The sequence below is a fragment of the Procambarus clarkii genome, chromosome 3, assembly GCF_040958095.1.
Source record: "Procambarus clarkii isolate CNS0578487 chromosome 3, FALCON_Pclarkii_2.0, whole genome shotgun sequence".
In the NCBI taxonomy this organism is placed as follows: domain Eukaryota; kingdom Metazoa; phylum Arthropoda; class Malacostraca; order Decapoda; family Cambaridae; genus Procambarus; species Procambarus clarkii.
The window spans coordinates 19128673-19141685 of NC_091152.1; the positions used below are offsets into that span (position 1 = coordinate 19128673).

Genomic DNA, 13013 nt, shown 5'->3' on the forward strand with positions numbered 1-13013 from the left:
GAACTGCCTTCATAAATATATACAAGCAAATTAGAACCTTTTATACCACGTCAGCCCAACCCTAGAGTAGGCAGTTTCAACGTGGAGTCCATACTTTATCAAGCACAAGTGGGAGAAGGTTCAAAAGTATGCCACCAAGTTCTAGAACCACCAGAGACGAGTTAGGAGGAAAAGCTGCGTGAATTGCATCTCACGTCGCTAGAAAGAGGAATTAGGTACCACGTCCAAAGTTCTCAGGGGACTCTATAGGGTAGATAAAACTGCCAGTCACACCGGTAGTTCTCGCTCAAGGGGAACAAGTCAAAATACCCAAATGAGCCAGACAAAATATTTGCCAATAGTTAAATGGGATGTATTGGGCAGTGATGAGAGACTCCATACACGACTTCAAATTTGGACAGTAGAACCCAATAAGCTTTGGAACCTGTACACAAATTGATAGAGGCGGGACCAAAGACCCGAAGCTCAACCCCCCGCAAGCACAAACAAGTACACACATTGCCCAGCTAACGGCTCTGGGTGGGTTGGGGGGGTCAGTCCCAAGGGCCCGGCCAGAGTTTCTTTCACCTGACGCAACTGTTCACTCAGCAGTAAATAGGTACAGTACTTTGACGTTAGACATCTGCTACGGGCTGGTTCCTGGCGATTTGTGCGCTGAATATATAATAGGTTTGGAATCTAAATTAACAACCGACTATTAGAAAGGCGGGGTCCAGGAGCTCCATCCTGCAGGCACAAACAGTGAAAACAAAATATGCAAGTGAAACACGGAAGAGCGAGATTGGTACCACAAGGTACCAGACGGCGAGGAACTGTACCGTGGAGTCCCTGTACCCCTAGACGGGCGAGTGACTGGTACATGGTTATATGTATGAGAAAGCTGAAGGAACACTCAAGCCATAGGTTAAGAACCAACTGACCCAGCCAGGATTCTAACCCATGCCGTCCAGGATCAGCCCTAAACACACAGTACCGGGACCACTGAACTAATGATTTTCTTAATCTATTGGTGCGGTGGTCACGGTACTGTGTACGTTTAGGGGTGATCCTGGACGGCATGGGTTAGAATCCTGGCCGGGTCAGAGTTCTTGGTGATCTAGGGGGGGGGTATATTTGTATGTAATCTGCCAATCTTACCGTCAATGCGCCACGAGACTAGGCAGAGCAGTGAAGGTTAGGAAAGGTAGAGTTCCTGTAGTTATCGGTCATCATCGACCCCGTCTGTTATGAGTTTAACAACTTACATGGGTGAACAAGTGGGTCTAAAATTAAATCCACAAGGGCCTCAAGGGTTCGAACCTACGCATGGAATATTCCCAGATGCGCCCTAGTCAACTGTACCACGACATTGTCAACAGTTGACAACCTGAGTGCATGATGGAATCTTTTTAAACCCTGATTGGGCTTCGGAGAAGCTATTAGATTCTTCGTGGTTGCAGTAGCACTGCAGGTTGTAATTCTGTTGACTGTCATGGTGTAGTTGACATGGGCGCGTGAGGGGATATATTCAATGCGAAGGTTCGAACCCTCAGGGGCCCTTGTGGATTTGTTTGATATATCACACTTGCTATTTGTGTAAAAGTGGGGTATATTCTGAAATTTGGTGTATTTTGGGGGATCACTGTCCTGGCTTCGACCACTAGTGGTAATGACAGTCAATGTTTAACAATGTCAAATAACAAACATTCTTTTAGTCACTTTATTTCCAAGTGTGGGAAAGTCTAGATAATGTTCTGGCACTTCCCTAATACATTTGTGTAGAAGGTGATTGGCAGAGCACTTCAAGGCGCTCATATGTAACAAACTGTTTAAAAGTTAAGAACCAGCATCTAATGCTGTTTATTCTACCAAGTAAAAAAAAAAAAAACACCAAATAGTTTAAATAGCCGCACAACCTTCAAATTCTTAAAAATTTCACATTACTTCATCTAGAGAATTAACCTAATATTCATTCCCACAAGTCGAGCCGATATATTTGACTAGTATAATATTTACCAACATCGATCAGTAAACTAGATATTAGTCTTCTCAGTCATACCTTTAACAATTTCAATTTTGTTTAAACCTAAATTCTGTCCATGTTAAAAACTTACAGACCTGCAGGCTACATGCCAGTTGTCAATGCTATAGAAAGTCTGTTTACATTCTAATTTACCTCGTCTACACTATCCCAGCCAGCAATGGGCATCAATTACAAAGGTATAATGTCTTCTAAACCATGACATTAACATGATAATCAGCGCAAGAATGACATTGTCTGCTCACAAGGAACCTTAAGAGGCCATAAAGGGGCCACTGATGTCTAATCAACATCTTAGAGCAAGCATCAACTAGTTCTTAATGTGAAACTGACTGTGCATCACGTTGTATCATGAGGCAGGAAGCCTTCACTAGGCTATAGTACGCTTAAAAAGACTGGTTAGATGCAAATAATTAGCAATTTAAAATGCAAGATTAAAATATGATAAACCTTTGAGCTGCCACCACTATGGCTCAATTCCACGATGACGTGGGAACGGATTTGTCCAAGGCTGTACTAATACATGAACGTTGCAAATACTAAAGTTTAAAACTTAATTTCCGTAATGGCCACTTAACCAACCAATGTGTACAGTAGAGACGCTCTTTGCTCTGTTTTGCAAAGTCGACAAACTAGACTCAGATTAAGGAAGACAGTGTTCTAAGTGAACACAGACGCGTGGGAACAAGGCAAAAGTCTTAACTGCCCTCCCGCCCCCCTCGCCTTAGAACTAGGGGAGTTGCTCTAGTCCTATCAATTGCCTTTAATTATCAGTACACTTAATTCCTCCCTTCACCTCCACTCACTAACGCTAAGAGATCAAAGAGTGGAGGGACAAAGAGGCTTATTAAAAATATCACTATAATTATCCCTCTTATGGGTTCAGTTCACAATAAAATAAAATTATTTGTTGGAGCTCAATTAAAAGTTTCATTTGTGATATGGCATTATTGGAGATCCTGCAACAATGTTTAAAACTAAAGTTGATAAAACCGACTATTGTGTCTTAACTAGTTTCCCCAATTGCTTCTCGTCCGAGCTAACCATGTTAGCTGCTAATATATTTTGCCTCCAAACCAACCATAAAAGAAAACCATGTTTTGACAGGCATCACGTTGTCTGGTGCCACAGACTTGGCAAACCTTTTCCTGTAAGTCCCGGTGACCATCTGAAGGCCTCACAGCAACAGTTCCCCCACAGACGGCCCACGTTACAGGCTGAAACAGTCAAGTTGTGATTAGTGGCATTTAAACTAGGAACATATGATTTAGTTTCTTATTGTTGAAAGGGTAGCCCCCCCCCCCCCCAAGTGTTACTCAACATATTTAGGTCTAAAGAACCCTCTCCACCAAGTTACAATATACCCAGTCAAGTTTACCTTCTGTGGACCTGGGACTTAAATTGTTTAATACAACAAATACAAGAATTAAGAAAACATTATCAAAAAGCACCAAGTCTGGGAGACTAGGCATCATCAGGGTCGCAGGATATTTAAAAGCTCTAAATCATCGAGGATGACAATTCAAGATAAGAGCACATTAGATATATCCAAAGTATCACATTAACTAAACATTCCATCGAGGGATAAATTAGAGGAAAAATAAAGTCCTGAAAACTGCACAGAGATAAGCACACTTTAGTAACAGTTTGAATTTATGGTGGATGACTTTAGGCACTGCACTATTCATACCTTCAAAACACTTGTGTTATACGATTTGTTTGGCTACGTGGCCAGTGTTCATCTGTCACGATTAATATACCCTCCCTGATTTACAGCAGCACCTTGTTGACTAAACACCAATGAACATTTATGACAGACTCACTAGGCTTCCTACTTAAACCCCTTATTGAACATTGTCCCCCTCGGAATTTCTCTCTCCTATAACGAATTTCTGCATCTGAATTCCAGTTATCTACGTCCCTCTACAGTTTTACAGCAGTGAGCTCTGACGGCATCGACTATACGGTTGATGCTAACACCCCTAACTTAGATTTTCCAACGAATGTAATTTAAGCTTTGTCAATCTTCCTTCATATGACAAGTTTCCGATTTTAGGGGATTAACTGGCATCCTACACTACGCGTTCTAGTGGATTTATATCCATTCTATAGTGCGGCGACCAAAACTGAACTGTATAATCTAAACGGGGCCTAACTAGAGTAAGATATTGCTGAAAAACAACCAGCGTCTTTTAACACTTATTAATAAAATTGAAACTTGTCATTTGCCTTATTAAACATTCATGCATCTATTTTTTTTTTTTGCTTTAAAATTCTTAACTCAGATCCCTTTCTCAATCCGACTCCGCAAACACCTAGCTCTAATCTTGCAAGTACATTACCTTAAAACCTTACATTTGTCAGCATTGAACTGCATCTGCCGAACTTTTGACCATTACAAAACCCTATTTAGATCGTCTTTAAGTGATAGCGAATTTTCCGCGTTTTATTTCCCTCCCGATTTTTTTGCATCATCGTTGTCACAAGGAAAGATTGTGAACACGCTAGGTGATTGACTAGTCACCACTGACAATCCTGCTGAAGAAGTCTCGAGGGAACAATCTGTTCGGGGTAGTCGAATATGAAGCCTGGTCCCGGCCCAACGTGGACGAGGCTACAGCGTTACCTTTAGTACCTTGTCGCCCAGTCCCACGAGCCTGTCGTTACGAAGTAGTTTCGTTTATCCTATATTGTTTGGGTCCCGGAGCCACGGTATATCGCCTAACAGGAGCAACAGGAGTGGCTGAATGCAGACTTGTGCAGGAAGGCGAGTGTGTTGACCCAAACGATGACCATTCTGCCCTTCTAACACGAGTCCTATGCATATTTACCCAACATAACTCTGCACGAGAGGCTAGGAAACATGGTCTACCCGGGATCGCAGGTTATTTAATAATTGTAATTATAAGAGTTTGTTGGTCCTCCATTATTGACCAATGTTATAAAGTGCATTTTCGGTAAACAAATTTTAATTTTACTCGAGAATGGTCCAAGGCGGACCGAAACGTCTCTTCACTTTCTAAGTGTGGGGTTTTGGTCAATTTAAATAACCCTTTCTCCCTAATGAAGATATTTTGGGTAAAGAAATTTATAGCTAAATGGACAGAAGTTACAACTCTTGGTACGAAAGTTGTCCAAAATAAGAGAATCTAGTTAAGATTGCCAAGACCAAGATTTGTTTCAGCAGAAGGCGGTATATAATCTAGTTAGAAACAGTTGCCATCAAGAACATACTTACGTGTCAAGAACTGATGGCAGGTACTTGGCCGTCTATTATACCAGCGCGTCTATTATGCCCAGCGAAATTATCTAGCACATCACTATTAAAGCTTTTGTAGCAGTTTTTATTGTTCGGGCAAACGAGGATACCTGAAAATTTACAAAATTAAAAGCAATTCTTAAAAAATTCCCCATAATAGAAAACCCCATCTAATTTTGAATATTTACACGTTATTTCAAATCCTGGTACAGCCCATATTTAAGATGGGAATTTAAGTGGCCAATTGGTCAAAGTAACTAAATTGCTTACTAACTACTCTGCCCGACAGGCATTCTTTAAAAACTTTATAAATTCTAATTTTCAAACAAGTGTCAATCAAGTTTGATATGCCCTAGTAACTTATGAAATTAGAATTTTATGCAAGAAAATCTTCAAACTTATCCTTCAATAATTTAAACTTCACTGTATAGTATCTTACCTCTCATTTCAGCCGTCTTAAGAACCCGCTCAAGCCGCAGTAAGATGGACGTTTATTCCATCTAGGATAAAGTTCATGTCTGGCTGTGGCCTCGTCAGTTATCACCATCTATACTAGAAGAATCCGAGTCCTCTTGGGGAACAGTTGGCAATGGCACTGAAAGAGAATCCTTGGTGCGCGAAGGTAGAGAGATTCCCAGATCCTTCAGGGCAGAAATGGGCAGTGTAATCATTGGAGGAGCAGATTTGTTGACGTGCTCAGGTGGGGAGAGACCAGAAGCCTCTTGGGTAGAACGATACCTTGGAGAAGTAGACTTACTCGCGTTTCTACTACGCAATTCTCTGGTCCGGTCAATAAGATTACGATGGCAATCTACGATAGTACAATTTCGCTTACGGGTACCCTCTTGAGAACCTAATTTTTCTTTAGAGCCGCGCGCTCCCCGCCGTGGTGATTTAGTGAACGCGGATTCATCTGTTGACCGAGATGAATGGGGAGATGTTACAGTTCTGGATGGAGCTGGATCCTGAAGTAATTGTGGAAGGGTAGGTATATGTTTAGCCATGTTGGGAACCCTGCCCGGTCCTGTCACGATAGAAGCCTTAATTTTAGCCTCTTCCAAGGCATCTTTGAAGCGTTGAATTACAGCCTCAGATGGAGGGAGTTCTAGGGTCTCACGTTCATTTGGACCAAGCCTACATTTGACAGTCACTGGAACGTCAGAACAGAAATAATAAAAACCTCTTCCATCTTCAGGAAGGACACCCTCACCGCTTTGACTAGAGTTTTTCCTAAGCTTCGATCTTTTCTTTTTAGATTTGGCCGACATAGGTGGGAGCGTTTCTTTGGGCTTTTGTAATGGAGTCTTTTTAGGCCCCTTTGAACGGGAGCCACGTTTTTGCACTGGCCCGGTGGCACCCCCGTCGCCGCCCCCGGCACCCCCGTCGCCGCCACCCCAGTCGCCGGCACCCCAGTCGCCGGCACCCCAGTCGCCGGCACCCCAGTCGCCGCCCCCGGCACCCCCACCATCTCCGCCCCCGGCACCCCCGTCGCCGCCACCATCGCCGCCCCCGGCACCACCGTCGCCGCCACCATCGCCGCCCCCGGCACCCCCGTCGCCGCCCCCGGCACCCCCGTCGCCGCCACCATCTCCGCCCCCGGCACCCCCGTCGCCGCCCCCGGCACCCCCGTCGCCGCCACCATCTCCGCCCCCGGCACCCCCGTCGCCGCCCCCGGCACCGCCACGACGACCACCACGACGACGACGTTGTCGTCGTCGTCTAGCACCACGACCACCGCGCCCAGCACCGCCCTCAGAGTCGCCGGCACTGCGTCTAGCACCGGAGGCACCAGTATCTAACAGCACAGTGCTCGTGTTCTGTCCAGGCATCAAACCATCACGCACTTCAACTTCTCCGAACTTGTCTTCGTCAGCATCATGCCAGTCGTCAGGGTCGAGGCCCGAAACAGTCTCCAGCCGATACTTAGACGCGTCGTTCCGAGACATCGATTCTGCATCCTGCCAAACTTGGTAGTTTTTCCAGGTTTTGTCAAGTACTGGCTCACTCGGGCGTTCGTATCGTCTCTCCAGGCCATTTATATCCTCGAGGTCACCATCTTGGTGACCTAGTAAACTACTTTCATAAACATAACTTGATAAACACACTTTATAATCTGAGCAAGTATCTGCAAGACCCATTAAATTTGAGGAATCTTTTCCCTCGTAGTATCCGCACTCAACTTTATCATTTTCCGTTCTTACGTAATTCTCGTAAATATTCCAGTCTTGCAGGCCCATCTGTCCATGACGATTAAAACTAGTAATTTCCTCAATTTTAGGATCTTCAGTTTGGAGGCGCCGTCCTAATACTAACAATTTTAGTGACTGAAGTGTTTGAGATTCTCTCAATGCCAATAACGCTTTTTTCTTCGTAATATTTTGAAATTTATTGTGCAGGTCTCCAACAAGACTCTTTGAAGATTCTGTAAAAATAAGAAAATTATTTATGTCAGTAATAATACGGCATCTTAGTGTATTCTTTTAACGGGATTAAAGCTACTTAAAGTCAGTCAGGATTCTTTAAGCTGCTCCCTTAACCTATACATTAAGTAGCACTAACATTCTATTTAATTTACCAAAATTGTCAGTTAAACTAACTTTTTTTATTCAAATGTTGTAAAGTTCCCGCAACTCTCCTAATGATAACCTTGAAGTACTACATTTGCCCACCATTTTATGCAACTACCAAGTAAACCATATTAGTCTAATATCTAGAATGTTTCGTTAAACGGGGTACCAGTTCTCAGCCAACAGTCATTCTATGCAGCTGCCGACCACAAACTAATCAACTTTAAGATGTTCATGTTAAATAGGAATTCTCAAAGTTTAAAATCTTTATGCATATTTGGACGTAGGTCTCATTCGTTCCGGTTGAAACTAGTTCTTTGTTTTATGTGAAGCATGTACAGAACTGCTATCCGAATCACATTAAATCACCGAGACGATTCAAACTTTATGACTTTGAAGACACAAATAGGGCGTTTAGCGACGGAGTCGAATGAACGTTTGACTCTTCAAGTATGCTCATAGTAGCCGAGTTACCCAATATGCTGCCATGATTATTTAGCACATTTGTTTGTAATTGCCAAGATATATCATCAAGAAAAACCATTAACAAGTACATTTGTACCCAACACTTAGGGTAACGACTAGTTAACTGAAGTATATTGTACCCAGCACATCATACATCTTGTATAAATATCAGCAACAACAACTTACCATTACGAAGGACTAAAATACACATGTTAAAATAGGATTCCAACGGTTGCTGGAGAATAAAAGCCTAAGGATGAGCGAGGGGCAGAGAGCTCCAACAAGTGTCTCCACTGTACTCTCGGGAAGAAGTGTACAGACCAACGCTGACCACCAGCGAGGACAACAATTAAAGTAAGCGGTAAAGAAACTGTGTGATGATCTGCGTCACGTGGCCACTTTCTGGTTTTGCCCTCAATCAATAGATGGCGCTGTCGACGGACCTGTCACCACAGTCAAATTAGAAGCTTTATTCCCTAAATGATTGTACATTTATAATTAACAAAGTTTATATAATATTACAGTACATTAATTACATGCCATAATAACATTATAGCAAGTAGACATTGTCGTTATCAGAATCTTAAACTGTATAGAATGAGAGACGTGGATGTGATCTCTTTACAGGAACCATATACGTCTACAACTATCAAGAAGGTCCCACCCAGGATACCTGGGTATATGTAATAATCTAAGATGAGGTCTGATAAAGACCTTTTGTGCCCTCTGTAATGCTTTTGCGCTACCGCTCACAGGATGAGTATGGGGGTGCACAATAAACTAGCCGCCTTCGGCGGCAACAATCAAAATAGCATACAACAACAGTATTGGAACTGGTCCACTCACGTATATTAAGAGTGGATTAATCTGTAAACTAATTAAAAATCACAGGAGTTTTTTATTATTATTATTATTATTTTCTACCACAGACGTGGCCACACATTTACAATGCTAACCAGCATATATACATTTTCTTCTGTTCTCCATGGACAGGGTTAGAGATCTGTTAAACATATAGTTCAAGGGTTTATTGAACAATCAACCACAGAAGGTGATTCGGTGTTTTTAAAATGCTAAGCTAACCTACATACGTAAATACATAGATACACAGATTTACGTATGCCCTACATAAAGTGTTAGATGTGTCTTTTACATAGTGTCATTAATGTACATTTACAAAGGTGAAATGTAATTCTGATCAGCTTCCATATGTACTTTATACATATACATACACACACACACACACACATATATGTACACATACATACATGTATACATACATATATACACACACACATGCATGCACATACATTTGTCTCTTTTACTCTGACAGAGTGAGATAGCTGATAGAGAAACTAGTGTGCAATTAACACAGGAGTGATAGTATACATTATCAAAAATTCAAATTACAAACTGCAAATAGCCATTTCCTACTGTATAACATATATGGACGATGTAGTGTACTTAAAGCAGACCTGCTACCGACACCTACAGGTAACACAGGTATGTTATGTATGGGTGACTTTAATGCTCGTCACACTGCTCTTGGTGACGTTCAGTGTAACAATAATGGAAGGGTCTTCTTGAAATACCTGATCCTGATAAGGGGGCAGACTGGATTATGTGATTGGATACAGCCTAGTAGATAGCAACGTCAACGTTAAGCTCATCCCAGAACTAGTAAGTGATCATTTTGCAATATATTGTGAATACAATGTGGCGGATATTAGGTCCAATCCTCATCCTAGAGTTAAAATTAACATTCCAGACAATCTTAAACAGCACTTTAAGGCTTATGTACATAAGTGGTACACTGGGTATACACCTGTATCAGTGGACCATTTTACAATGATCTTGTCAGTATCATTACCAGTTATTATGATACCTGGGTTCAATCAAGGGAAAAAAAGAACACTCGTTCTTCCTGATGGACAGAGGATCCTATTATTATTGCAGAGCTAAAGTGCTTCAGCTGCTGACTCTTATAAACGAGACAAAACAGCTGATAATCTACTACCATTCCTTAATGCCAACAGAGATTTTCGCGAGCTTAAGGGTCAAGTTAAGAACACATATTGGGAACAATTCCTACAAGGTATCAATAGAACTACAACATTATCAGAAATGTGGAACAAAATTAAAAACATTACCAAACCTTCAGCCCCAGTTCAGCTTCATCATACTCCTGCAGAATATGCTGACATGCTCCTGGCTCAATGGTCTAGTGTCTCACAAATTTCTTCCTTACCCCAAGATATACAGCAGCATTTAAGACATACCAACATTAACAGAAACTTTAATATTGAAATAGCACGCTCCTCACCAGATTTAACAGATCAGTTTCCTATAACCCCTTTGAATTAACATCAGCATTAGCATTAGGTAAACCTAAACAAACTGCCCCTGGTGAGGATGGTATAACTTATAACATCTTGAGCTTACTGAATGTTGTCCCTAGCCACCCTCTGCTTGACCTCTATCAAATGAGTCTCTCACAAAGTATCTTGCCAAAGAAATGGACACAAAGTCTCATAATACCAATTCCTAAACCTAACTCTCAAAAATTCAGACCCATTTCCCTTACATCTTGCATGTGTAAAGTCTTGGAGAGAATTGTTCTCAATCGTGTCATGTTTCAGGTCAAAGAAAAACTGGCCCCAAACCTATATGGGTTCATGCCCAAGTGTAGCACACAAACATGCTTTGGTGTATATTTTGTAAACTCCCAGGATGGGACACAGGCAGCCTTTATTGACCTAAAGTCAGCTTTCGATGTAGCGAATGGCGAAATAATATTAGAGCAACTTGCTGAATTTGTAATCAAAGGTAATCTTCTGAGTTGGATAAAGAGCTACCTATCCAACAGGCGTTCTAGTGTCCTATTTAAAGGAGTTAAAAGTACAAGAACAGATGCATTCGAACTAGGCACACCTCAAGGTGGTGTCCTAAGCCCTATGTTCTTCAATATACTTCAGCACAAACTTATCCATGACATACCTGTACAACCTACGGAAACTGTTATATGTTATGCTGATGATATTTGTATTATGGCACACAGTAAACCAAGGTTACAAGTGTTACTTGATGCATTCTCCAAGAAAGTAGTAGAATGTGGCCTCATAATCTCTGTTGATAAAACAAGGGTTCTTATTCCCCATTCTCTTCATGTTAACTATACTATTAATGGAGTGCCCGTGGAGACGTGCGAGTCTTATAAATATCTTGGAGTCGAGGTTAATGATACAAATCTCATCAGAAACCTGTGCAAAAAACTTGTTGAGCGTCTTAAACCTCTCAGAACTCTTGTTGGCAAAGGATTTGGCATTAACATAAAATATGCTCGTAGTTTTTATATTGCCTTTATACGATCTGTTGTTGATTATTATGCCTTGCATCTTCTTAATTTTTCTCCTAAACAATTACAAGGCCTAGATGTAGTACAGAATGAAGCCATGCGCATCATCCTGGGTTGTCTTAGAACTGTCAGAATTGTTAACATGAGAAAGAAACTAAACTTACCTTCCATTTACGAAAGAATAGTTCTACTTAGTACTATGTTATGCGCTAAAACTTTGAAAAATAATGGTCCCCCCCCAGCTCTATTCAAATTAAATTGAGATCCATTCTAAACAATTCTGACTGTTCCCTCAATCCGCCGCAAAAAGCTCCCTACAGTGTGTGGCTCAGTTGTTGTGCCTATAATCTTCAGAAACTGAATGTGTCTCTTAACCCTGATAAAACTGTTCACTATATTCCCCCTTGGAAAGATGTGCAGGTCTCTCTGCATTATACTCCCATCAGTGTAAAACAAATGTATAACACTGACATTTTGAGATGTATAACATTAGAAGCTATTGACAGTCATCTTCAAATTCTCAAACCGACTGAATCCTATGCCTTTAATGATGGCTCTGTGCAGTTAGGTACTGGTAGAACAGGTTGTGCATGTGCAGTGTATAAAGGGAATGAAATTATCATATCTAGTACACATAGATTGAACAACTGGGCAAGCACGACACAGACCGAGCTATTGGGCATTTATCTAGCCCACTGAATAGCTTAAGCTCAATGGTGGTTATGGTATTTTCTGTGACTAAAAGTACTCTGCAGTCCTTAAATAACCCATCACAATGTATGTCGGAAGTAGCTTGTAATATTAAATGGAATGTAATTTTTGCCAATGATAATAACTCTTGTATAAAATTTGTGTGGATCCCATCCCATGTTGGAGTTGGAAAACATGACTTTGTAGATCGATTCGCCAATGAGGCTTGCAGGAAAGAAAACATTGATTATGACTTTGGACTATCTAATGCAATTATTAGAAACATACAAATTAAAGAAATTAATTCAGATTTAGAAGAACTAAGAAATGCCCAGAGACCTGAAAGCTGCAGTATTAAAAGTTATGACAAGTTTTGTAATAATAGGTATTTGTATGGTCAGCACAGTAACCGGACCGGGCAATGTGATGTAGTCATTGCGCGAATTCGCCTTGGCTATAGACACATCTGGCAGGTTAGTGAGGCTGAGCCACTACCAGAATACTCAGATTGTAAACTCTGTGATAAACCTTTAATGCATTCACTAGAACACTATATTGATGAATGTGAAACCGTAAAGGACTTTAGACCTCCTGGCCTCTTGTACCACCAACTGTGTAACTATTTTATTGACTCAGGTGTTCTGGACGACATCCTAA

The 13013-nt window shown here is 41.4% G+C and overlaps 1 protein-coding gene across 1 annotated transcript; it reads right to left on the reverse strand.

Annotated features, from left to right (window-relative positions):
* Positions 1 to 1685: 1685 nt before the first annotated feature.
* On the reverse strand, positions 1686 to 8642 carry LOC123760846 (uncharacterized). Its single transcript, XM_069329818.1, has 4 exons — positions 8498 to 8642; positions 5719 to 7701; positions 5259 to 5389; positions 1686 to 3237 (listed from the first exon to the last, which is right to left on the reverse strand). Exons 1-2 carry the CDS (start codon positions 8520 to 8522, stop codon positions 5813 to 5815), a joined length of 1914 nt encoding a protein of 637 aa, XP_069185919.1. The 5' UTR covers positions 8523 to 8642; the 3' UTR covers positions 1686 to 3237; positions 5259 to 5389; positions 5719 to 5812.
* Between the last annotated feature and the right edge of the window lie 4371 nt (positions 8643 to 13013).